This window comes from Aspergillus aculeatinus, assembly GCF_003184765.1.
Source record: "Aspergillus aculeatinus CBS 121060 unplaced genomic scaffold BO66scaffold_37, whole genome shotgun sequence".
NCBI classification, from domain to species: domain Eukaryota; kingdom Fungi; phylum Ascomycota; class Eurotiomycetes; order Eurotiales; family Aspergillaceae; genus Aspergillus; species Aspergillus aculeatinus.
Genome location: NW_020291506.1, coordinates 1 through 26,330, shown reverse-complemented (window position 1 = coordinate 26,330; position 26,330 = coordinate 1). Strand labels below are relative to the sequence as shown.

Below are 26,330 nucleotides of genomic sequence, written 5' to 3'. Positions count from 1 at the left end.
AAATGCTGTATTACAGGTCGTTGATTTGAGATTTCACCCTTGATAGTACGTGGTTGCGGCAGTCAGCGTACGTGGGAGTTAGCTTTGCGAGCGCGAGTGAATCGAAAAAGAAAAACACTCGCATCGCCAATGGCAAACAGACACGAGCTGACATGGGTTAGGCTAGTGAGATTAGACGCAACACAGCGTGCTTTGAATTTCGGAATTGTTTGATTTTTACAAGACTTCTGCCGACGAGAGGCACTCAGCCGACCGGCAACCAAATTTATGTCGACTCAGAGAACGTGTATGCTGTATATCGTATCCTATGTAATATGTTTTATTTCTCTCCGCCCCCAAGATTCATCGCGGCACTGACGCAGGCGAGATGACTGAATGCTTGCGGCATGTTACCAATCTGCTCCCCTGATGAGGCCACTTCTTCCGAGAACATACCCAGGTGGTTTGCAAATGACAGAATACTGTCAAACTGCGAGGTAGCTGTTCTCCGCAGCTGCTTGAAAAATTGATTATGAGGGAGATACTCCTTGGATCGAGCAGCCTAGATATACAGAAAGTCCGGATTAGATGACGAGCGGAAGCGGAAGCAAATATCAAAAAGATTGTACGTACGCGCATCATCGCTTCGACCAGCCAGAAGGTAACCATCAGGAATGCACCTTCGTTCCCGCCCACCCCTATTATGCGTATCAGTACCGCCCAGTGAGACCCGCGCGCACGCACTCGATGATTCACTCACCATCATCAATCTTTCCCGTATCGTATCGCGATACCATGTTGGCGACACTCAATCCTCCCCGGGCTGGAGGTTCCATGATCTTCTGGATCGTGCTCAGGAGACGCGGGTCGTTGGGAGCGATGAAGAAGACGAGCGGAGCAATGAGAACCGCCGCATCCAATGCATCCCGATTCTCGTAGCTCATGCAGAAGAATCCTTTTTCCGCGTTGTACCCCTTGGTCATGATCTCATCATACAAGTCGTCTCGCTCCTGCACCCACCGGGCCCGTGCCGGGCAAGGTAGATTCGAGCGTTTTTCTGCCAGTCGAATGCCGCGGTCAAGCGCAACCCACAGCATGATCTTAGAATACACAAAGTTCTGGGGAGGACCGCGGACTTCCCAGATGGACTGATCGGGTTGATGGCGAACCTCAATCACAAAGTCGACCATGCGACGGATAGCAAGCCAGTGGTCGTAGGAGATGTCGGCGGCATGCTTGTTGTACAGGTAGATACTGTCCATCAGCTCCCCGTAGATGTCGAGTTGAATATGGGTGGCCGCCCCGTTTCCGATTCGCACCGGTCGGCTTCCGCGATATCCCTCGAGATGATCGAGTTCCGTCTCAGGGATCTCCCGTTCGCCATGAATGGTGACCATGATGGGCAAGAACGGATCTCCAGGCCTGGCGTTCTGGGACAAGGGTGGAAAAATGCGATCGAAGATGAAGTTGATGTACGATTCGGCCTCCTCGGGGTAGCCGTTCTTTAGAAAGACGTAGACCGTGAAAGCCGCGTCACGCACCCACGAGTAGCGATAGTCCCAGTTGCGACTGCCCCCAATGTGCTCGGGGAGGGAAAAGGTCGGTGCAGCGACGATCGCACCGGTGGGTTTGTAGGTGAGTAGTTTGAGAACCAACAGGCTTCGTTCCACTTGTTCGCGGTAATGTCCGCGGAAGGTACATTTGCTGGTCCAGTCGGACCAGAAGTCGCCCGTCGTTCGCTCCAACCGTCTCAGCTCCGGGCCCAACACCAAGGCATTGGAGGTGATTGACTCCTGGTCATGAAGGAGTAGAGTGATCGACTGGCCTTCCTTTAGGGTGATCTTGCCGACCAAACCGGGACCCAGGTGACCCGGTCGTTCCGACAGTTGGAGTTCCGGACTCAGCTGTGCGTCGGCGGCCAATTCCCCAGCATCCACCAGTACACTGACCTGGAGCCGCTGGGCCGCCGACTGAAAGTGGGCCCGATGAACGCCATCGCCTCGCGACAATTGAGCAGTATGCGAGTCCCGGGCATAGTTGAAGGCGGGAAAGATCTCGATCTCAATGTCCATCTCGCCCCGCACACATTCCGCCTTGCGGATTAGACCGGAATGACAAGCATGATGGGGTTCGCCGGGGAGATTGGGCTGATTGCAATGGCACCACTCGGGCAGCTCTTGACTTCCCACGACAGGCGTCTTGGGCTTGGTGATGGGGAAGTAATCGAGGATGTTGATGACTCCCTCATCGTGGATCCAGCGGGTCTCTAGCATATTGGTGTAGGGGCGGTAGCGCTGCTTGCTCAAGGGATTGTGCAGACCACGACTGGGGGTGATGGAGAAGTGGCCGCCCTTTGCTTTGTCGAGAATGCGACAGAAGATAGAGGGCGAGTCGAAGACCGGCCAGCACATGGAGTCGATGCTGCCATTCTTGCTGACCAGGGCACAGTTGTGCATGTCGCCCACCAGGCCATAATCCTCGAGGCCACAGTATTCTTTGTCGCCTTGCATGACCTGGGAGGTTTTGTTTGATTGACAATGATGATGATGAACCAAATGTTATCTGACGGAGGGAGAGAAATGAGAAAAGAAGTGATAATGGGATGAGGAAGAATTGACGATATGGGGGGACAGAGAGAGACAGAGACAGAATGAAGGAAAGAAAGAAAGAAAGAAAGAGGAAGAAAGTGACGTCATCACCCCCCCGTATTCCCCGTGTTTGAAGATCCCCACTCCCCCGCAAACAAACAATGCTGCTTATTGACTATTGACTCGCTATTGAACTGTAGTGGATGGTTTGTAAATTCACCCGGGCAAACACAAGACACACACTACCTACTGCTCTCTAAGTTACCTTACACGCCTGCCTCCTCACCTCCAACCATCCCAGGTAATTTTGCTTTTACCTCTTCTTGCACCTCTTTTACTATGGTTGCCGCACTTTGGACCTTGTGAATCAAGCCAACGGATGCTCCAGCGTAGGTGGCCAGTCGACCGGTCGGGCCCCAGCCACTGTCGCCCGCTTTGAGGGCTTGATCGTGCAGTTCCTTCAGCTCCTCAAACGGTCGCCCCTGTTGATGTTCGATGAAGGACTGGTTGATGATGGTTCGGGGACTGTACTCCGCTGGCCAGCCCATTGTGCCACGTAAATGGTTGTACAGCATGGTCTTGGTGGTCGAAACTGCCCCATCGCTGGCGCGCACAATTTCCTGCTGGTAACCGGCACTGATGCGGGCTTCTTCTGCGGCCAGGAACCGGGTCCCCATCACCACCCCGGACGCTCCTAGACAGAGAGCCGCCGAAGCACCACGCCCATCAGCAATGCCCCCCGCTGCGAAGAGAGGGATCTGACCGGCCACCAAGTCGGCGACCTCGGGGAGAAGAGTCATCAACCCCAGTCCGTCGCGAGCCCGACCGTGGCCGCCTGCCTCCGCTCCTTGTACGACAATCACGTCGGGCAATTCCTGACCCTGCAACAGCGCTCTGGCCTCCGCTAGAGTCCCGATCTGAATCCAGATCTGGGTTTGAGCGGAGACGGTGCGAATGCGACGCGACCATAAGTCGTAGTCTCGTTGCGGGTCGCGAGGGGCGTAGAGCCATGCGGCACACGGTTTATACTGCTCAACGGCGGCAATGGCAAGCTCTGGGTCATCACTCCACACCTGAAACCCCACGCCGACCGGCAGAACAGGACTCTCGGCCCATGATTTATGTTGCAGGGCTTTGACGCGGTCGGAAGTATCTTGCAAGTCGGCCAGCATCTCGTGGGTTTTCACTCGCGGGCCCAGAAAGCCGAGGCCGCCAGCCTGGGAGACGCTGACCGCCAACGCGGGGCCGGCCATCACCCGCATCGGCGCGCTGACCACCAAGGGGCTTTTCACCCATGGATACGCGCGGAAAAAGGTGGTTGCAAGTCGATAAGTGTGGGCCATTCTGGGTGTACGGAGTAGTCTGATGAAAACTGTTGAAACTATAAGTCCAAGGGAGGATCATGGACTCAGTGGTGAGATAACATAAGGTCCAAAAGATGACATGACGTCCACCTCCTGAAGGTGGATCGATCTTTGCGGGTATTGCGGAATTGAGCCTCCCACCAGTAGCAAATCCTCCTCCACCCGGTTGCCGCCCCACCCGCAATCTTTCCCGCCAACTCAACATTGTACTAAGTCAGCAAGGGCATACTGTAGTTATGCATTTTCTTGTTTCACATATACCCAAGCTAGATGTTCCAGATACATCGATAAGCTGCTCCAGAGGGCTCATAGGCTAAATCACTCCAGCAGGCGATCGATGATGGTAGACTTTCGGGTCGTACGCAGGTTGGCTCAGTACCACCACATAAATATATCTATGCATGGTGAGCATAGTTAATACCGCGGGAGTCCGCAGAACACATAGGTCAAGTATCGACAGTCAATTTGGTCGGCCTACAGTAAGCGTGTAGACACGGGGGTTAATCTCAAACTCTCAATTGGTCTTTCAAGCACTTATTGAACAGGGGTGTCCTATTTTTCTCCATTTTACACCTTCAAACTTGGACTATTCTTCTGGTTCCTGTTTTTGATAGTTTTTGTACTCCGAGAGCATTCAGACTGTCATAGGCATTGTCGACAAAACCTTGCATGGGTACGCGTTGAGAAAACTGAAACACCCTTTCTCCGTTCTGCACACTCATAATCTTTCTTTCTGATCGCCAAAGTCGGTGTGCGCGCCCGTGTCTACGACCGGATTAACAACAAGACACGGATGGAGGTGAGATAAGCTGTTTCACTGACCTCTCTCATCATCCGCTGCCTCGGACTCCTGCGGAGGGTAGTGAAGCAGACGCAGCACGGCTACTGGATGTTCACAGAAATCATAGAATACATCCTCATCTAAATGCAGTGTGCGCGCAATTATTTGCATGATCCCCATGGCCAGCGCGGTAAGGGCAGCGTGGCCGTCATCCATTATGTTCTGGAATGCGAGTGGATCGGTGACCTCAACTGGGTACTTGTTCGGTCCCTGGCCGAGTTTGCGTGCCATAACGTACGGGTCATCGAGTGAGTAGTAGATTCTTGCCCATCTAGAACCCCTCTTTCAAATCTCCCTGGGTCTGCTTCTCGAAGTTCTGGGCTCGTAGTCTCTCGTAGCCGCGGTTCAACCCTCTAATGTCTAATCGATGTCCATGGTCAGCCTCTGGTCAAGTTGGCGAGTGGGTGAAGCTGACCCCCCCCGTATCTCTCCTTTGTTTCAGTTGGCAGAGCGAAGAAGTCTTGACTGTGGCGCATGACTGACTCCCATGTTTCAGCTCTGCGTTACGGGGTCCAATCCCTACGCGAATAAATTGTACAGTTCTACAGTACAGTTGATGCGAGTTGACCCTTCCTGCCAACAGGCAGACGCACTCTTAAGGTTTATGTTGTGTACTCGGATAAAAACAGACATCCATGACACTGGCCATATATGATGCCCTGGTTGGTCTCAGCGCTGGTAAGTATGAAGTAGCCGAAATTCTGCTACAGAATATGACAGGGGACTTCAGGTGTGGAATCATGTCTCGATGCAGTGAGTGGACGTGATCCCTATCCCTGGAGCCTATGTAGTCAACATCTGCCGAGTTATAAATAAGAGCGACAAGGAGCGCTTCAGTCTGCCATTCTCCTTCTCCGGAAACTCGGACTACACCATTGGCTGTCTACCAAGTTGCGAAGACAGCAAGGAGGGAGCAAGATATGCTCCGATCACGGTGGGCGAGTGGATGACTGGACGGTATGCAGATATATAGAGCACTTCAGCGACGAAAGCGATCGGAGAACTTCGCAATGACCTAGTGGTGGAACTCTCTGCAAGATAGTGTCAGAACGAGGCGCAGTCCGCCATTCTGACCTATGGGCCTAAAAGAATCTCTGGGGAGTGGCGGGCGCAAGGTTGCCTCTTATATGTACACAACAAACAACTCTGGTAATAACACAGTCATTATATAGTTGTTTGTGCTAGACCGAGCCTATGAAACCGACCCCAGGCTTTGATGTGAAATCTGCATTCTCAGAGTGGAGAATACAGTTTCGCAAGACGTGTGGATTGTGAGACTGGATTACTACCATATTATACTAGATACCCTCAAGAGCATCAAAGATACTTTTCTAAGTTGTAATACCTTTCGCCAGCCAGTCCACGATAGATCCGCCGTTGACGGTTTTATAAGGGAGTTCTGCTGGGTCGGCAGTTGGATGGGCGTCATTACGCTCAACTTGAGAGAGAATGTTTTTTAGATTGAAATGCTCTCGATCCCCGCTCTCTATTCTCCGATCTAACTCCAAAAGTGTATTGATCAGAGCAAAGCCCCTTTCAGCGATCCGACCTTTGGTTTGGTGGATTTGGAGGAAGCGCAAGGTCTTCAACGCCAAACCCTTGATTTCCTCCTCGTCAATGGGGGGTCGGCCGTCGTCTTGAGAGAAGATTAATTCGAACAAAAGCCACACAGCGGCTGTCAGAACTTGAGTATTTACAGTGCACATGTTGCGTACGATGCAAAAGTAGGGCTCTTCTGGCGAGGAAACAACGGTGGCAAGGCTACGGCGTATGATTGAAAGGCATGAAACCTAAAGTTCGCGCGTTGGCCAAGGCTAGACGCAGACTTTCCAATGCTTGCGCTCTTAGGTGACCTTACCGTCGCGTATGCGAACCATGAGTCTTTGAAACTGGGAACCTGAAAATGACGGTGAACAGAGTAAAGCTTCAAGACGTTTGTGGTGGAAAGCTGGAGCACTGTGTGTCCAACATAACTTGTGAGCTAGAGCAAGCAATAATACCTCGCGCTGGGATTTAATATGCACTGCCTGCAATGATGATGAAATTACAGGACCTCGGAAAAAGCTCGGCATTTCGTTTATCGATTCCCATAAATCCCGATCTGCCTGGATCACATCAGTGTACAACTTGCGCAAGCCATCTTCAACCTTATCTGGATGACCTTGCAGACACATCTTATCTTGTGTTTTTCAGATCAAGATAGCCACTGACATGATAAATCAGCCGGAATCATCTGGCCGTGTAGGCGGATCACCAACCATGATTCAGAGCCATCGTGTAGGTCTCTTGAGTGAAGTGCTCCTGGTCATGCTCGATGATACCTGCGGTGGAGAACATCAAATCGACATCTTCCTCACAATTGGCGGGCATTGGAGTATTGAACTGTGTTGGGTGTATAGTATAAGTATTATTAAATGAGACCTGCAACCAGCCTTGCCGAATCAGAAACCACCAGACACGCTTTGAAACCTCACGGTTTATCAGCTATCGTTGTCTGGCGCTGTGGTCTTTTTGAGCGCCGTCCAATCCTTCTCCCGGGTTGGAGCCGAGTCGATGAAGGCATCGATATTAGGCAATACACACCGCACTCGCTAAGAGTACAGAATTCTGTCACATTGGCCCAGAATGTGTCCCATGCATATGATTACCTAGTAGACATATTGCTTGGATACTGAGGAGATTGTGGTTGATCATGAAATCGGCTCTATGCAGACTATCGAGACTTTTCTGGTAGTATAGCTCGGACAATTGTGCTTTTAAGATACGAGATCAGCTCACTCTATCTTCGAACCACGGACTCCGGACTTAATGGATGAGGGGAGATCATATTCCTGGAGTATGCTAGGGTCAGCATGACTGCCGCAATCTTTATTAATGTTATTTACAACTCTCCGTCGCGGTCGACTCTCCTGCAACATTGCCACAGCGCAGTGATGATGAACGATGCCTGGGTTGATGGGGCTGGTGGTAATGTTGCTCTGTTGTGCTCCCATCGGACTTGAGTAGGGGGTAGGCGACAAATTGTTGGTGTCGTGTGAACATGGGGTCACGCTTGGGGTACCTCTGCGGCCTGGAACATGGCTGGTAGACGAAGCTCTAATAACAGGACTTGCATTACTTGCATCTCTTGTATCTGAGACATTGCTGCCTGGTCGTCGACGGCAGTGTTGCGCAACTCCTCGCTCTACACAAGCCGAGCAGGGGATTTGTTTCGAGCAATGAAGTTTTCGCCGGGCGCATTCCATTCAGGAATAAGAGGGCCGTGGCCGCTACCGTTGATGGCCAGAGGACATGGTCCGGGCCTACGAGAAGTTGTATGTGCGCCGAATCAAGAGCATTGACTACCTTGCATGCTGCAATGTATGGTAGGAATGGTACGAATAGTATAATTTAGATATAGTACTTGAAGATGCATGGAAATTTCAAATCAAGCCCAGTCCTGGGCAGAACAGGGAGTGACGTTGAGTCAGCAGAGTACGGACTGATTCCAATTGCCTTATCTCCGACCCGGCCGCGGACGAAACTTGTAAGATATTTAATTCGGGCATACAGTACCGTACAGTACAAGTTGCCTGATGTGTAACATTACCAACTGTCTGTGTGGAATCAATATGACTGTCTATGCCTTTGACAGTCCGCCCATCTTGACTTCCTGTCGACCGGTTACAATACCTAATGCAGTCTCACCACTAGTCAATATAGCTGTGGACAATGATCCCGACGGGGAAAAGAGTAGACAAAGGCCCCAATAGACAAAGAACGAGCTGAAAGTGGAGATAAACCAATTCATTTGTAAATGTGCAGCAGTGCCACCGAAATTGGGATACTGGGAGTGATAGTATGGATCATCCCCGGTAGATTAGTAGCAATGAAAGCAATTTCCGTGACAAGGGCTCGCCAATTAACGCCGGCGAAATAGCGGTAGCAGCCGTTTGGATGGAGGACTGCCTCAACCTCAATATCTGGAGTCCGGCCAACTCCACCGATGCGAAGCTTCCCGTGGTCATGTGGAGTTATCCCGCCGAGTCCACGGCGGTGGTATGGCGGACAAGGGAATCGTCTTTGTCAACTACAACTACCGCACTGGTCCGCTTGGTTGGCTCGCCCACTCTGAGCTCTCAGAGGAATTCGAGCAGGTGACTGGATCCAATAGCTCAGGCAATTGAGGAATGCTGGATCAGTTTGCCGCCTTTCAATGGATCTATGCCAATATTGAGGCCTTTGGAGGTGATCCGAATCACATTACCGTCCAAGGCCAGTCCGCTGGCTCCGCAGCTACTCAGCACATCTTGTACAGCAATTTGACGCGCGATCTGATCGTCGGTGCCATCGTCGAGAGCGGTGTCCGGGACCCCCACGACCCCCACGACCCCCTGTGTACCAGCTTCGCTGAAACCTACACCTCGCTGGACGAGGCGCTGAAGGACGGAGATACCTATCTGTCGAACTTGGGAGTTTCGAGTATCGCCGAAGCCCGCACCCTCAGTATGGAGGCCTTGATCGACGGAGCGACCGGCACTACCCGTGATACCACGATCATGTTTGAGGCAGTTCTTGATTATTACGCGATGCCGGACACCTACCTCAACGTCCTCATAAAAGGTCTGGCCCACGACGTCCCAGCCATCACTGGAAACAATAAGGACGAGAATAGTGCGACCTACGGCCTCGATATTTCGCTCGCGGAATATCTGCAAGACCTCAACCAAACGTACAGTGGGGAATGGGTAGACCGGTTTCTGAGTCTTTATCCGGCGAATGACTCGACAACCGCATCAGGGGCATATAATTCCATGTTTACTGACCGATCCAAGGTGGGTACCTGGCTCTGGACTCAGATGCGGTATACTGCTAAGAGCAACCGAGTTTGGAACTACTTCTAGGATCACGCGCCCTCCGGTCAGACTTCCGGCGCCTATCACGAGTCGGATATCAATTACGTACTGAACAATCTCTATGCCATAGACAAGCCCTGGACCGCCGAGGACTACGCTATCGCCAACAAGATGAACGATTATTGAGCCAGCTTCATCAAGACGGGGAATCCCAACACGCAGGCTCAAGGTACGGTTGAGTGGCCCGCAGTGAATGCCTCCAAACTGGTTCAGCATGTGGGTAATGGATGGGGCCAGATTCCCAGTGCCTGGAACAAGAAGGTCGGACTATTTGAGGATTGGTTTGCCACCTTAGTGGCATACTGATCTCCCAGTTATTGTTGTGGGGCAACCAGTCAGTATAACCTTCTAACTTGACTTGGGGACGAGAGGGTCATCCTGCTGCCGCTTCTGTACCCATCTCGTCTGGAACTAGTCTCCCCAAAGCTTGTGATTGTGGTTTTCTTTCTGTTCATCGCCGTCTGGGAGCGGTCTGGGATTATGTTTCCGCTGCCGGTTATCTTTCTCTGTGCATGCCCCGTACACTACAGCCCCACTTGATAGCACAATTCTTGAGATTTTCGATCTATTTATTTATTGGTTGACAGCTCACCGGAGAATCGGAAGCGTTCTCTTGCTTCCCTTGTTGTGCACGGCATTGCAGCCTCGGCCGCATCAACCAAATGAAGGACCATGGCAAGAGACCTACTTAGTAACTTTTACCCAGTAATAACCCACCATAAAAAAAACACAAATCACGGGGACACGGGAGACGTAGGCAGCTGAGCACCTATCATTGGAAATGAGTGGGCACGGGGGGCGGCAGTTGCAAACTCATTTCCTTCTACTGTATCGTCCGATACAGCACGTTGGCGCGATGACCGCCGGTGCCCCGCTGTCTAAACTTGATATGTTGCTAGTAGGCTCTTCAGAGTGGCTAGCACGTATGCGACAATTGGGGGAAAAGAATTAGCGAGATGATCGTCTCGGACGTTTTCTTGTAGTTTTGGACCTGTTTTGTCTCGTGTTTAGAACTTGGAGGCCAAGGGAAGCATGCACAATGTAGAAGGATGGAGCCAAAGTATCGACTCAAAATGTTAAGACTTGATTAGTGACGAAAATGAAGTAAATAAAGTACCCACTGCGGGTCGGAACCCAGCCCACTACATAATACAGGTGGGAAGACTAAATATATGTCCATGAATTGAAGTTGGGCAACCCCAACTTCGACAAAAAGAGTGAATCAAGAAGTAGTTTAAGGTGGATCGTAAGAATTTGATGCTAGAAAGAGGGAGCAGAGTTCATACAAGCCCCTGAAGAGACTTGTAGAAATGCATTTGGTGTTCATGCCAGCCATCATGGATGTGAAGTCTCAACGCCGAACCGTGCATTACTAAAGTTCAGCGCTAGGCCTATTGCATCGAAAGAAAAGCCGCGCTTATCATAAATTGGTTATCCGGCCAATGGAAGATAGTTTCATTCGGTCAGGTGACGTAGCGACCGAGCCTGTACTCCGGCGGGACGCTTCCGCGCCCGGCCCGCAACCTTGCCTACCTAGTATGTCCAGATAAGTTAGCTCCCTCTTCGCGGTAGGATTACGTTGCAAGGCTGGTCCCTACTGACGAAGTATCCATGATGGGGCTGTAGTGGACTTTCCGGTCCTATCCACTGGGGTGTATTCATTGACAAGATATATTGCCCTACATGTTAATCATACTGCAAACTTACGCACAAGTCCTCGTGCGGGGAAAACAGAGGATGTTGTCTGACTACATTTAGTCCGACCCCGACACCCCGACACCCCGCATTGAACGATTGACAACTTCTTACCCGGTGGTTGGTAGGTGAAGTCGAGAAAATAGTCCTATAGGCCTCCTAACCATGAACCCCGAGGTTACAAGCATGACATCTTCCAATTATGCAACTCCAAAGTGGTGGAAGGAAGCGGTAGTTTACCAAGTCTATCCCGCAAGTTTCAAGAGCAGGAAACCTCCATCTCAAGCAGATGGTTGGGGCGATGTGCGTGGCATAACGGACAAAGTGCCATATTTGAAGAGCCTGGGAGTGGATGTTGTCTGGACCAGTCCTAGTAAGTAGCAGCTTCTTCTATATCCTTGGGCAGGGCACAAAGAGGCCCGGTGTCGATAGCTGCCATCTTTTTCTCAGTCGCTAATATAACATCATCGTCTAGTTTACAGATCCCCGCAAGTCGACATGGGCTACGATATATCGGACTATGAAGAAATCGACCCGCGCTATGGAAACATGGCGGATGTCGACTTGCTAATCGAAGCTCTGCATAAACACAATATGAAGCTTATGATGGATCTCGTTGTCACTCATACCTCCGATCAGCATGATTGGTTTATTGAATCCGCTCGGTCGAAAATCTCCCCAAAGCGCGATTGGTACATCTGGAAGCCGCCGCGCGGATACGATTCTGTGGGAAACCCTTTGCCTCCGAACAACTGGGCCCAAATCTTGAACGACTCCCATAGTGCTTGAACCTGGAGCGAAACACCGCAGGAATTCTATTTGACTCTTCATACCCCGGAACAAGTTGATCTGAACTGGGAGAATCCCGATGTGATCGCTGCCGTTCACGATGTATCTCCACCCTCATTCGGTGTCATTTGATCTGAGCCCCACTGACCGATTCCTCTAGGTTATGCACTTCTGGTTGAGCCGAGGAGTTTCAGGATTTCGAATGGACGTGATCAATCTGATCTCTAAGGATCCTTCATTCCCCGATGCCCCAGTCGTCGACCCCAGTTGCCAGTTCCAACCCGGAGAGAGATTCTACACTAATGGGCCGCGCTTCCACGAGTTCATGCATGGAATATACGAGAATGTTCTCTCAGAGTATGACACCATCACCGTCGGAGAAACAGCCTACGTCAGCGACATAAGCGAAATTATCAAGACCGTCGGAGCAACTGCCAAAGAACTGAATATGATCTTCATCTTTGACCACATGGAAATTGCGGATGTCAAGACCAAAGGAGATTCGAAATGGAGTTTGCGCGACTGGAAATTGACAGAGCTCAAACAGATCTTCTCCGCTTGGCAAAGAAACATGATCGAATGGGATGGATGGAATGCACTCTTTTTGGAGTGCCACGATCAGGCTCGCTCGGTGTCGCGCTACGTGGACGATAGCAACAAGTTCCGTGCGCGTGGTGGCAAGCTACTTGCGCTTTTGCAGTCGACTCTCGGTGGTACCTTGTATCTCTACCAGGGTCAGGAGATTGGGATGCGAAACTTTTCAGCGGACTGGGATCCAGATGTGGACTACAAGGATATAGAAAGTATCAACTTTTGGCAGAAGGCGAAAAGGCTCTATTCCGACGATCCGGTACAAATGCAAAAGGCAAGAGAGCTTCTTCAGAAAAAGGCCAGGGACCACGCCCGAACGCCAATGCAGTGGAGCGACGAGCCCAATGCAGGATTTGCAGCAGCCAACGTGACACCATGGATGAGAGTGAATGATGACTTTGTCACGGTAAATGTGAAAGCGCAGATGGAATGCGAAAGCCAGGATCTCTCTGTCTGGCAATACTGGCAGCTCGCTCTACGCCACCGCAAGACGTACAAAGATGTCTTTGTGTATGGCGACTACCAGGACGTGGACCTGGACAATGAGCAAATCTATGCATACCTGAGAACAGGTGCGCAGACAAAAGAAAAGTGGCTGGTTGTGATGAATTGGACTGGCGAGAACGTAGCCTGGAAGATCCCTGGGTCGCTAGAGGTGGATTGGATGGCGTCTTCTTCGCTCCAAAGGAGCATTGCCGTTGGCAATGGAGCAACTATTAGACTTCAGGCCTGGGAAGGAGTGATGATGTGCTGCAAGTAGGGTTGCAAAGGAGCGAAAATTCCAGTCTGTCAGAAGGTACCCCCGATCTACTATCAGTGGTCCACCAAGGAGCTTTAGCTGTGTAAGTAGATTTCAAGATGGTGTAATATTGCATAGGTCTGTGGAATAATCCATCACACTACCTGTCCCTGTAAATAGGGGTCAAGTGATCAGCTGTTATGTGCGAGCGACCAATGACTTCTGTACTCTACTGTATATGCGTATGATTGTCATTCGAGTCTCAGTCACTCATAATCAATTCAATGTGATGTCCGTGCAGACCTCAATGATTTGTGACCCTTCGGTTGTGTTCATCACTAGAACCACTACTTCAGAATGAAGCAATGGTGTTGGGACACAAGAGATCTGGCGGTGACTTGACCGAACCGAGACCTTATCCAGATAGTAATGTTGAGCTAGCGATCGGCTCGACCGTCAGACACACGGTAGAGGACTTGCCGAAGCCGTATTGTAGAGTCGCTCCGATGTCCTTTGTCGAACATTTCTAGAATCAGCCAAATCATTTATTGGCCTGCCAGTGCTCCTCCAGAACGTACATGGGCGCGCTCGGAATGCGGCTGGAAGCCGCTCTTTGTACTTACTTTGTAGCTCTTCTCCATTTGCATGAAACGGATGTGATTATTTGGTGATAGTGGTCATTATCTCAAATTTCTATCGATCGTTACCTAGGGCCAGAGTGAGGAGATTGGCTGCAGTGCGCCATCAACTTTATCTTGGAACGGTGATCGAGGAGCTGGGGCCTTTGTTGCTATTCTTCTAGCAATTTATCTGTACAGCGTGTCAATATGTAATGTTAACAATCACTCTCGTAAGCCAAACTCGGTCACCAATTCTTCTCTCAGCTTCACCTCGCGAACTGGGAAACACAACAAGAGCCCAGTAAAACCAAATGGGACCGCCATCTACTGACAGGCGCCTTGACGGCCTGTCATATGACCGGCCATAGGTACCTTAGGCATCTATGGTTCTTCATATATATATAGTCCAGAGTAAAGATCTGCGGAATCTTTTTTTTTTCTAAGAATAAAATTCTTATCTGGTTAATTTATCTTTTTCTTATAGTTTTATACTAATTCTATTCTTTTTTTATTAATTATTTATTTTTTTTATTTTTTTTAATCTTTTTCTATTATTAAGAATTTGTTTTTTTTAATTTAGATTCTAACTGTTGCTGTTGTTAATTATAACTACTAAAAAACTTATTACTAATAAGTTTTTTATTATTTTATTTAAATAATTTCTATTTTTTATTTCTGTTTACTAATCTTATTAATTATTTTATTAATTTAATTAATTTTATTAATTTTTTGATATAATTTAAAAATATTAGATTTTTAATTTTAGAAAATATAAAATATTTTTATCTTCCGGCTGATATTTTTTTACTATAAAGTAAAAGAATTACTAAAAAACTAAATTATATTTAATAATAAATCTAAATAGATAAAGATTTTAGTTTTTTTATATTATTATAAAAAGATATACTGCTATTTCTATTATTAAATTATAAAAATAAAAAATCTTAATAATTCAGCTTTTTTTCTAATATTAATAAAATATTTAAATTCTTATGGTAATCTAAAACTAGTAAAATTAATATACTTAATAAAAATTTAAATATTTTTAATTATTTTTATTTAAAAAAGCTTATTTATTTTTATTAGAAGAAATAAAATAATCTATATAAATTTCTTACTATTAATAATAGTTTATTTTATTTATTTTTTTTTAAGTCTAAGTCCGAGCCTAAGTTTAAGTCTAAATCTAAATCTAAATCTAAGTCTAAGTTTAAGTTCATATTAAAATCTAAATTATTTTATATAAATTCTAATTATACTACTGCTGCTATAGCTGCTGCTGTTATTATTATTATATAATATTTTTATACTTTCTATTTTTAATAGTTTTCTAAGAATAATTTAATTAATATATATAATTTAACAAAATTTATATTTTTAAAAAAGTTAAAGAAGAATCAATCTATATTTCTAATTAAATAAAGCTAAATATAATATATATTAAGTTAAAGAAAAAAATCTATTTTTTTAATAAATAGATAATTATTTATAGTTTAAATATCAGATTTACTAATCTATTTAAAAAGATTAAATATTATTTTAATATTTATTTTATAGCTGATATAACTAATTAAGAACTAGTCTTAGTAATCTAAAAATTTAGTAAAATAATTATTATATATTATTACTATATTTTTAACTTTTTTCATAAAGCCGGAATTCCTAAGTTTAAATATATATAAAAATATTTTATTATATTTAATCTTACAGTAATTATTTTTTATCTATTAAATAATATATCTATATAAGAAATATATTTAATAATACTTATTATATAAAACAAAACTAAATAAAGATCTTTTTTTATTATTTTTATAATTAAATTTATAGTTTTACTAGTTTTTTTAGTACTAAACCTGTCTATAGATCCTATTATTAAATTTAATATTATTATTATTAAGCTGTAGAACTGGTTTAATATCTAATTTATTTTTTAAAATCAGCCCCCGAGGCTTATTATAAAAAAATAAATAATATTAATATATTAATTCTATTATTTTAATTACTAAGACTCCGACTATTATATAAATAATATATATTATTCTAATAAAATTTATTATAATTATAATATTAATAAAATTACTACTAACAGTTCTAAGAATTTGTCTTTTTCTATTAAATCTATTATTAAAAAAAAGATAAAAAAATAATTTTTTATTAGAAATATAATAAGAAATCTTTTTCTAAAAATTTAACTATTTTAAATATTTTTATTTTTATATTATATAATTTTTTTTATAATTGCTGTTTTTTTTTTCTTTTTTTTTTATTATTTAGTCTATTAATTAATTAACCGGCTAAATTTTTACTGGTTGGCCGGCTGGTTGTTAGTTTACCGGTTAGTTTTTTAGTTATTTTTAATAAAAAGTAATCTGTTTTTAGATTATATCTTATTTTTATAGTATATATAAACTAGAAAACTATTTATATTTTAATTAATAATAAAAATAAAATAAATCTTTTTAATAAGTTTTTTATATATAGACTACAACTATTTATTTATAAGCTGGCTAAATTTATTTTTTTATTTCTTATTAATAGTTTTTTATATAATCTGTTAATAGAAAGTATTCTATATATTTTAACTATTAGTAATTACTTAGAGTAATTATTTTGCTATTTAATTAATTTTTTTTAATAGAAATTAATTTTAGGCGATTTATAGCTTTGTATTTATAATTCTTATATTAATTATATTAAATAAATAATTATTTTTAACTTATTCTAACATTTTATAGAAAACTATTTTAAATATATAAGATTTTATATAATTAAGATTATTATTTAAAGTAGTTTTTTATTTTTTTATTTTTTTATTTTTTTTATATTACTATCAGCTTCTCGCCGGTTAATTTTATTAATTTATTAATTAATTTTATTAGTTTGCCGGCTAGTTTACTAATTAATATTAATTTTATAAATATATCTACTTTTTATTATATAGCTATATATTCTAATTATTATAGCTTTATTTTAATATTTTATATATATAAGATTTTTTTCTATTCTATAACTATTAGAGTAGTGCGGCCTGATAACTATAATATATTTATAAAAAATAAATTTAAATATATTTATAAACAGCTAAAAATAAGAGTCTTTTTTAAATATTATAGTATAATTAATATTTTTATAAAATAAGATGCTAATATTCTGCTGCTATATTATTCTAAGAATTATAAAATCTATTTACTTAATAATACTAAGCCGCTGTTTATTTAGAATTACTATTTAATATCCAAATAAAAACTTAATATAATTAAAAAATATTTTAATAAAAATTTAAATAAAAGCTTTATTTATTTAAGCTTTTTTTAGTAACAGCTCTGGTTTTATTTATATATAAGCCCGGTAGAAGCCTTCGTATATATATAAACTACTATATTATTAAAAATTATCATTCTATTCTATTAATTAATAAGATTTTAAATTTATTAAGTAAGACTATAATATTTATTAAATTTAATATAATTTATATATTTAACCGGCTTTATATTTAAAAGAACTAAAAGTAGCTGATTATATTTAATATTTAATATAAATAGTTTAAATATTTGGTTATATTTTTTAGTTTTTATAATATATCTACTATTTTTTAAAGCTTTATTAATAAGATTATATTTAATTTTTTAAATATATTTTATATTATATATTTAAATAATATGCTTATCTATAGCTAGATATAGTAGAAATATATTTAATATATTTTTAAAATATTCTATTAATTACTAGACTATAGACTACAGCTTAATATTAATAAATATATATTTTATATTATTAAAATATCTTATTTTAGTCTAATTATTAATACTAATAATATTTATATAAATCTAGTTAAAATTAAAGTTATTAGCAACTAATAAATATTTTATATAATTAAAAATATATAGACTTTTATAAGTTTTATAGATTTTTATTATTATTTTATTTTAGATTTTAATAATTAGTTATATTTATTTATTAATATAATTAAAAGAAGTAAGACTTATCTTATCTGCTTTAAAATAAAGAAAATCTGTTATTATTTATCTTATTAAATAAATAAAATATAAAAGGTCTTCGAAGATCTAAAGTAGGATTTTATTAAAGTACTGGTTTTAGTTTATTTTATTCTAATCTAAAAATATAAATAAAGATTAATCTTTTAGATTTTATATTTATAAATATACTTTTGCAGATATATAATAGTATATTTTAATTTATAATCTTTTTTTTAAAATAGATATCTTCTACTAAGCTGAATTATATAATTTATAATAAAAAACCTTTTATTATTATTTACTATTTTAAGGTTTAGCAGTCTAAATTTATAAATATTGTATTAAATAAGCTGGTTAAGATCTATACTAATTATTATAATTTATGATATTTTACAATAATTAAATAGTTAAACTATTATTAAATCTATTAGACTAAGTTTTTTTTTAAATTTAATTTTAAGATTATATATCGCCCGGGGAAATAAAATATCAAGCCGGATATTCTTATCTAATAGTTATAGAATTTGTTAAAAAATATAAATAATAATTATAAATATAAGTAGTTTTAGATTTTACTATAAAATTATTAATTAAATAAAAATCTGTAGAAATTTTTTACTATTATATTTATAGCTGATTTAGTATCTAGCTAGTCTAAGTCCCAGGCGTCTTCTGCTATTTCTATTATTAAGATTTTTAAAGTTTAGGTATCTTTTACTATTTTTATTATTATAGTCTTTAAAGTTTAGATATTTTTTATTATTTTTATTATTATTATTTTTACTACTAAAGCTTCTAAGATTTCCGGCACTTTTACTAAGCCTACTATTAAAACTACTTCTAAGAAAGAATTTTTATTTAAAATTTTAATTAATATAGTTTATTATAATAATATAATAATTAAAATAATTATTAAAACTAAGAAAAATAAACTGCCTATTATTATCTAGACCGGTATTAAGCTTAATATAAAAAAGCCTATTTTTTAAAATAATTATTTTTAGCTGCGGGATTATTTTTTTATATTTAAAAGCTAGTTTTTTTAGTTGTAAATTATATAATTATATTATATCCGGCTAGTTGCCGGTTATCCCAGGCCTAAAATTATATATTATATTATAGTCCGGGGCTACTTTTAACTATATATATATAATAATATTAATTAGTTTGCTGGTATCTGTTTAATTTATTATTAGACTAAAACTATAAATTAGAAATATAGTTTATTCTAACTATTTTTAATATTAGTTTATATATAGCTAAAACTAATTATAAACTATACTAAGAAGCTTTTTATTTATATTTATAATAATTATATTTATTATTATATATTAATAATTATTAACTGGTTAATTAAATATTACTTTTTTAAGCTATTATAAAATAAGTCTATAAAAAAATTTATTAAAGTTATATACTGCTGAATATTTTTTAAATATAAATTATTAGTTTTAATTATTTTTAATTATAGTAGTACTTTTATTAGCTATTTCTAGTTTTATTATTATAAATATTATAATATTAAATAGTATCTTTTTTTTATATACTATTCTAAAACTAATAATTAGAATAAGAATATCATTTACTATTTAAAGAACTATCTGCGGGTGTTTATTAATTTTATTTAAAATAATTAAATAATTTTTTTATATCTAGTTGGCTGCTAATAATTATATCAATTAATTAACTAATATAATATTATTTTTTACTAATTAGAACTATTATTTTTAGATTAAAACTAAGTTTTTAAAAATATTCGGGGGTCTTTAATATCCGGATGTTCTTACTACTAATAAATTAATTAAATATACTAAGAATATAATCTGATTTTTATAAGATTAGCTTATTTAGATATAGACTATATATACCGAGTAGGCTAACCGGCGGTATTAACTATATTTTAAGTTTTATATTAAAATTATATATTTATTAATATTTATTATTTTTAATTATAGTAGAAAAGCTAGTTACTTACTTTAAAATATTTTAAACTATAGCTAATTATATATATAATTAATTATAAAGCTTATAAGCTGGTTTTATTTAGATATATAAAAACTTTAGGGTTTTATTTAATATTTTATTTTTAGAAATTAATATTTATTTTACTAAATTTATATCCCGGGCAGACTAAAAACTCCGAGAACTCTATTATAATTTTAAATATAAATAATAAAATATAAAAAAAATAAAATATAAAAAAAATAAATTATTTAAAAAATTATAAACTACTGCTGTATTTATTATAGCTTATATTATAAAATCTTATTTAAAAAATTTTAAAATAATTAGAATATTAATCTACTATAATAAATATAGTATAATTTTAAAAATATATTATTAAAGATTATTATATACTATAATTAGTATTTGGATAACCTACCGCTCCCGGACTTTTTTATTTAGTTATTTATTTTTATTAATTTATAACCGGCTAATTTAAAAATAGTTAAAAGTAATTTAAATATATTTATTTATAATCTACTAACCGGCTAAAATTTTCTGTTAGTTTATTATTTAAATTTATTAATTAATTAGGATTTTCTACTAGTTTATTATTTTAATATACCAACCGGCTAGTATTTTCTGTTAGTTTATTATTTTATTTTATTTACCGGCTAATATTTTTATTAGTTTATTATACTAGTCTACTAACTAGCTGAAATTTTTTATTAAATTATTTAGTTTAATTAACTAGTTAAATAAACTGTTATTAGTACTAACAGTTATTTATTTATATAAAGCTTAAAAATTCTAAGTAATTTCTACAGTAATTTATAATCTATTTTTTTTAATTTTATAATTAGTTAATTATATTAACTAGTCTAGTTTTCTAGTTAGTTTATTTATTTATATTAATTAGTAAAAAATTATAGTTAACTAGCTATTTCTACACCCGACAGTTAAAAAATATATTATTTAATTAAGTTTTTTTTTATTTTTAAAGCAGATTCTTTGAATTAAATTAATCAGCTAAAAATTTATTTTAATTATAGTATTAATTATTAATTTTTTTATTTCTATTTTTTTAACTATTATAGTTTAGTTAACTGGCTAATTAGATGCTGCTGTTTTATATAGATTAGTCTGCTTGTAGAAGAAAAAAATAATAATAAATATTTTAATAGTTTATTATATAACCGGTTATATCTTAGGTATTTATAGTCTTATATATATATATATAGTCTAGAATAAAGGCCCGTAGGGTCTTTTTCTTTTTTTTTTTTCCTAAGAATGGAATTCTTGTCTGGTTGATTCATCTTCTTTTCATAGCCTCACACCCAGGAAGTGAAAGGGGCGGTATTTTCCCTTCATTGCGATCAAGATGCCGGTGATCACGCCGAAGGGCGCAATGGCTGCTGTGATGGGGAGGACAGCAAGGCCGGAGGCAGTGGCGGACAGGCTGCGGAGAGCCTGGAAATAGACGGGCAGGAAATAGCCCACCCAGTAGAGGAGCATGTTCTGGAGGAAGGAGAGCCAGAGGGCACAAAGGGCGGTTTTACTGGAAAAGAGCTGGAGTGGGATAGAGGGTTCCCGACAGAAGCGCGATGCCTGATGAATGTAGAAGATAACCAGGCCTGCAAATCCAAGAGACAGGGGCACCAGAACTCGCCAGGAGGACCAGGGGTGGGAGGTCCCCGCCCATGTCAAGGCTAGAAGAATGGCGACGACAGCCAGAGCGAGGATTATGTTGCCCAGGAGATCAACGCGGCCAAGTTGTTGCCCGAGGGTTATGCTCGGGGGTCGGGGCGGATGGTTGACACGAAGGAAGAGCACGAGAAGGAAAAGTGAGACACCGCACAAGGGCAAGTTAATGTAGAAGACCCAGCGCCAGGAGACATGCTGCGCAAAGGCACCACCAAGAACAGGGCCAAGGGTGGTTCCTACAGCCCAGACCGAGGCCATGAGTGCCACATACTTACCCCTCTGGCGCAGGGGCACCAGATCACAGATGACGGTGTCCACGAGGATGTTGATGCCTCCGCCTCCAATCCCTTGGATTGCTCGCCCGGCGATGATCGCCGTGGTGGTATTGGCACTTCCGGCGATGGCGCTTCCCACCGCAAAGATAACCACGGAAATGATCATTAGCCATCGTCGGCCGAAGATGTTCGCCGTTTGGCCGAAGAGCGGGAGGACCACGGTGGAGGACAGAATGTATGCATTGGTAATCCACATGTACAACTCTCCCGCGTGAAGGTCGAGCGCAATGGTCGGAAGGGCAGTGGAGAGGATCGATGTGTCGAGAGCGGCGAGGAAGGTCGTCATGCACAAGGCCGGGAAGACCGCCCAAAACCGCCAGGTCTTCCTCGGTTTGGGCCCCGGGGTCCGGGGAGATTCGTCGGAGTTCGTCTCATCGCTTTCTGGCTCAGTCCCTCGATCGCGTGGACTATCTAGTGCTTTGCTGAATGTCGAGTTGGGTAGGGCTTTCTTCTGCTCCAATTCGGGAGTTGGGGTTTTAGCCATGGGGGAGGGGATGAGAAAAGGGAATGGATTAACAGAGGATGTCAAAAGAACAAGCAGGCGCAGCATGAAATAGACGGACAAACCCACGACCAAAGCACAGACAGCAAGCTACGCACTATTATCAGCCCCTGGACCTTCCAGTCCATGCTTGCTGGCCAAAGTTAGATCATAGCAGGAATTGGTTTCGTTGTCTTGCTTGGCCTCGGGCTTTTCTCCGGTCCGAAACCCCGAATGCACGTAAGCCTGTAACCTCCATACATATGCAGGTACACTGATCACTGGACCCCCTAGGAAAGACCTGTTTCAAAACTACTGCATGGTCACTGAATCCATTTGCCGCCCCCCTAGACACCTGAGTCCGCACGGATCGGGGTTACACAGCAAATTCCGTTCACAAGGCATGGCTGCCAGGGCTGGAGTGCCGCCGACCGTAGAAGTAGGTCGGAGATGTAATTAAAACAGAGCCCTGCATCCTGGCCCGTTGGTCGCTAACGACCGTCGCACATGGCTAATTTTGCAAGATCAAGGCGGAGGGAAGCAGTTGTCTGTTACTGTAGGAAGCAGAGGTAAATGGCCCGATCACATGAAACTAGCCACCCAAACATCCATGGCCCTAACCCCTGTCCGGCCCCCTGGTATACCCTCCAAGCTCGCCTCACACGCATCCCGTGACGCAAGAACCATCGCCCGTTCCCTCACATCACTCAGTCCCTCCTCTACCTCCTTTTCGAAAGATGAAGACAGACAAGCAGAGACTTCCCACTGTCCGTCCAACAAGCCCTCCCCACTTTGCACGCGGGTCTCGCTCTGCAACTGCCACCCGGCGGCCAGGGCCAGCGCGGTAAGCCGCTTGGGTCCCAGCACCGTGCGGACATTCGAGTCACTATTGGGTTTGCGGCACTCCAGCGCGGCTTGGGTAAGCGCCGCTAACACGTGAGGCTGAGCAGCGGGGTGCGTGGCGACTAATGACCACTCGGCAAGAAGGAGACGCTTGCTGTGCTGCTTGAGGGCACACAAGGTGGATAGAATGAGTGAGGGGGAGGCAAAGTACCATAGGCTGTGGGCGAGCACTGCTGCGTCGAAGACCTTAGTCTGGCTGGGGAGGGGCGAGGATGGGGAGGGGGTAGGGAGTGAGGAGAGGTAGTCCAGAGGGGGTTGTTGGATCCAAGTAATGCGATCACCCAGTGAGCCTTGCGAAATGTGGCCCTGTGCTTGGCCAAGGGTATACGGCGCACCTGCAGCAGCCATTGGTCAGCTTCGTTCTATTTGCACCGTCAGGACGGAATGGCAGCAGGGCTTACCATAATCCAGGTCCGCCGGATCGACCGCGACCACCCTTCCTTCCTCGCCCACGGCAGTTGCAAGAACAGTCGTGCAGTCCCCTTGCCCGCATCCTAGCTCCAGCACCTTGGCACCAGTGGGAATGTTCCAGTGCTGCAGGAGCATCAGGCGGTGCAGAGTTTGCGAGTGCTGGATGCTGAAGTGTGCGGGGTCGTGTAGGGAGAGACCGGCGATACAGACGGCGTCGAGTTGAGCGGACATGTTCTGCTCTAATGGTTCAGGGCGTTAGAAAGCCGACTGTGCTCTGGCTAGATGATAAAGGTTGCGACTGGAGCATTGCTTCCACCTACTGACCCGTGGATGGGATCCTCTTATAATGTCAGCCTTGGTAGGCCGGCTAGATGTACCCCAACCGCAGGCTCTGTACGGTGTGTAGCTACTAAGCCGCCACACGCCTTGTTGATGACCCTGAGAGGAGGTAAGTAATTACCTACCTATCCAATCCAAGATGGTGTGATGATGCTCAGTAAAGCATGGCCTTTCCCAGTACGGAACTAGAAATGAGTCACAGTTGAGTCATTCTCTATCGCTGCCTAAGACCGACGGGGGGAATGCACACTGGGCAATTAGTCACCAACCCAGCAAATCATCAAACTGCATGATGGAAGGATCCGACGCCAATCCAGAGCCAGAACAACAGAATACCCCGCACCGCACGGCAGACCGGCGGACGACCGGGACAGAGTCAATACCTGCGAAAAAAAAGTCTTTGCAAAAGATGCAAATTTTACAATTGAATTTACGGAGGCCTATCCTCCTATTCTACAGGGGATGAAGCAATAGGGGTCCAGTGCTTTCAAGTAGGGCGGCATTGAGGATTATGATTAGCCGCTTAACATCTAAATATAGTTAGATATAAAGTATATATAGCGTCTATAGTTCTATTATAAATAAATCCTATTTAGAAAATACTATTTTTTAAGTTTTAATATAATTTAATTAATAACATTTAGACTATATTAAATCTAAGAGAGTCAGATTATATAAGGATAAATTAAATAAGATCTAAAAGAACTTCTAAATAAAAACTAGATTAGTTTATTTCATGTATTTGTTTATTTAAGTTTATTATAGAATAGCTAAAAGAATAAACAAAATAAATAAACAAATAAAATAAATATAATAAAAATATTGAATAAGACTAGTAAAATAAACTAAATAGACTAGATGAATAAAATCTATAGGATTATTTCTAAATTAGTCTCAACTATTTATAAATAAGAAGTACTTTTATAATCTTTCTTAAGATTATTTTTATAATATAATAATAGATTATACTTATTCTTTAGAATCTAAAATAAAATTATTATTAAAATAGTCATTAGGGTTTACATTAGGGTTTACATTTATCAGAAAAGGCGATGGAAGAACAGGGGACACCAAAAACGAGAGTAGCACATCAGATGAGCGGTGCTTTCGTCCTTGGGACTCTTCAGCTTCTCGGGGGAAGTAAGGGGCTTATATGCCACTAATCGGGATGATGCCTTAGGCAGTTTCCCTGGCTGCCGAGACGGAGGAATGTTGGTCCGACGCGGGCGCGGAACTTACTTTTCGGACAGTCATGCATGTCAGCGCCTAGACACCCAATCGATGGCTCCGCTGACGAGGCAGATTCGGAAGGTTACGCAGCCGGAGCTGACACCTTATGATCCCGAGTGGTCACCAAGCGATTCAGGGCCTTCCGCCACGAGCGGGGTAAGGCAAAAACAGCACAGCTGACGTACTAAGAAAGTTTCAAAACCACGTTGATCCATACAAACCCTAGTCCTGTAACAGGGATACTGATAAGGTCTTACAACAAATGCCGCACCTTCCTAATCCGGTGGTGAAGCGGTTAGAAACGGTTATCCCCGGCTCAGTCATGCGCGTATTCCAACAACGTCAATGAATCTGAGGTTCTCTATGTAACTAAGACTGCCAGAACGGTTTCTTCTGGTGAATCCTGCTTACGAACCGCATTAGGGTTACCTAACATTAGGGTTTAACATTAGGGTCCTTCTGCGAAGCAGGAGCCGTTAGGTCTCAGCACGAAGTTCCATAAAGGGAAGATCGTTAGAGGGAGTTGGGGAATTAGGCAATTCCGATACCTTCACGATCTCCAGGATTTCTCGGTTCCATTGACGCGTACAATCAAAAAGACTTGTAGTGCGGGATAGAGATTTGACTAGCTTTTGAGACAAGGCGGGTGGGATGTCACCATGCTTCCATTCCTTGACCATAGCTTCTCTTATCCGAGATGTGAGGATTAGGGTTTACATTAGGGTTTACATTACATTAGGGTTTACATTAGGGTTTACATTAGGGTTTACATTAGGGTTTACATTAGGGTTTAGGGTTTACATTAGGGTTACATTAGGGTTTACATTAGGGTTTACATTAGGGTTTACATTAGGGTTTACATTAGGGTTTACATTAGGGTTTACATTAGGGTTTACATTAGG

The 26,330-nt window shown here is 41.4% G+C and overlaps 7 protein-coding genes across 7 annotated transcripts; 2 read left to right on the top strand and 5 right to left on the bottom strand.

Moving 5' to 3' along the window:
- Positions 1-243: 243 nt before the first annotated feature.
- On the bottom strand, positions 244-2,670 carry BO66DRAFT_393288 (glycoside hydrolase family 15 protein). Its single transcript, XM_025647722.1, has 3 exons — positions 740-2,670; positions 613-677; positions 244-541 (listed from the first exon to the last, which is right to left on the bottom strand). Exons 1-3 carry the CDS (start codon positions 2,433-2,435, stop codon positions 320-322), a joined length of 1,983 nt encoding a protein of 660 aa, XP_025501866.1. The 5' UTR covers positions 2,436-2,670; the 3' UTR covers positions 244-319.
- BO66DRAFT_133509 (nitronate monooxygenase) lies at positions 2,662-4,057 on the bottom strand. Its single transcript, XM_025642000.1, has one exon. The coding sequence runs from the start codon at positions 3,908-3,910 to the stop codon at positions 2,834-2,836; it is 1,077 nt and encodes a 358-aa protein (XP_025501865.1). The 5' UTR covers positions 3,911-4,057; the 3' UTR covers positions 2,662-2,833.
- Positions 4,058-4,649: 592 nt separating this feature from the next.
- On the bottom strand, positions 4,650-5,257 carry BO66DRAFT_327589 (Clavaminate synthase-like protein; the record flags this gene model as incomplete). Its single annotated transcript, XM_025643959.1, is given in 4 exon segments — positions 4,650-4,696; positions 4,754-5,034; positions 5,051-5,132; positions 5,188-5,257. Coding segments are annotated over 4 exon segments (480 nt in total), but the record flags the coding sequence as incomplete, so codon positions are not given.
- Positions 5,258-8,941: 3,684 nt separating this feature from the next.
- BO66DRAFT_455789 (alpha/beta-hydrolase) lies at positions 8,942-10,038 on the top strand (the record flags this gene model as incomplete). Its single annotated transcript, XM_025652103.1, has 2 exons — positions 8,942-9,586; positions 9,656-10,038. The coding sequence occupies 2 exons, from the start codon at positions 8,942-8,944 to the stop codon at positions 9,791-9,793; spliced, it is 783 nt and encodes a 260-aa protein (XP_025501863.1). The 3' UTR covers positions 9,794-10,038.
- A 1,510-nt stretch (positions 10,039-11,548) lies between these two features.
- On the top strand, positions 11,549-13,502 carry BO66DRAFT_455783 (glycoside hydrolase family 13 protein; the record flags this gene model as incomplete). The annotated part of the gene is made up of 4 exons (XM_025652102.1): positions 11,549-11,735; positions 11,838-12,143; positions 12,207-12,253; positions 12,312-13,502. 4 exons carry the CDS (start codon positions 11,549-11,551, stop codon positions 13,500-13,502), a joined length of 1,731 nt encoding a protein of 576 aa, XP_025501862.1.
- Positions 13,503-19,304: 5,802 nt separating this feature from the next.
- On the bottom strand, positions 19,305-22,548 carry BO66DRAFT_403222 (MFS general substrate transporter; the record flags this gene model as incomplete). Its single annotated transcript, XM_025648853.1, has 14 exons — positions 19,305-19,313; positions 19,446-19,454; positions 19,559-19,567; positions 19,629-19,638; positions 19,668-19,678; positions 19,963-19,974; positions 20,057-20,072; positions 20,465-20,474; positions 20,571-20,583; positions 20,651-20,657; positions 20,697-20,699; positions 20,738-20,740; positions 20,851-20,863; positions 21,363-22,548. 14 exons carry the CDS (start codon positions 22,546-22,548, stop codon positions 19,305-19,307), a joined length of 1,311 nt encoding a protein of 436 aa, XP_025501861.1.
- Positions 22,549-22,870: 322 nt separating this feature from the next.
- BO66DRAFT_133479 (class I SAM-dependent methyltransferase) lies at positions 22,871-24,343 on the bottom strand. The gene is made up of 4 exons (XM_025641999.1): positions 24,324-24,343; positions 24,184-24,199; positions 23,850-24,098; positions 22,871-23,783 (listed from the first exon to the last, which is right to left on the bottom strand). Exons 3-4 carry the CDS (start codon positions 24,088-24,090, stop codon positions 23,128-23,130), a joined length of 897 nt encoding a protein of 298 aa, XP_025501860.1. The 5' UTR covers positions 24,091-24,098; positions 24,184-24,199; positions 24,324-24,343; the 3' UTR covers positions 22,871-23,127.
- Between the last annotated feature and the right edge of the window lie 1,987 nt (positions 24,344-26,330).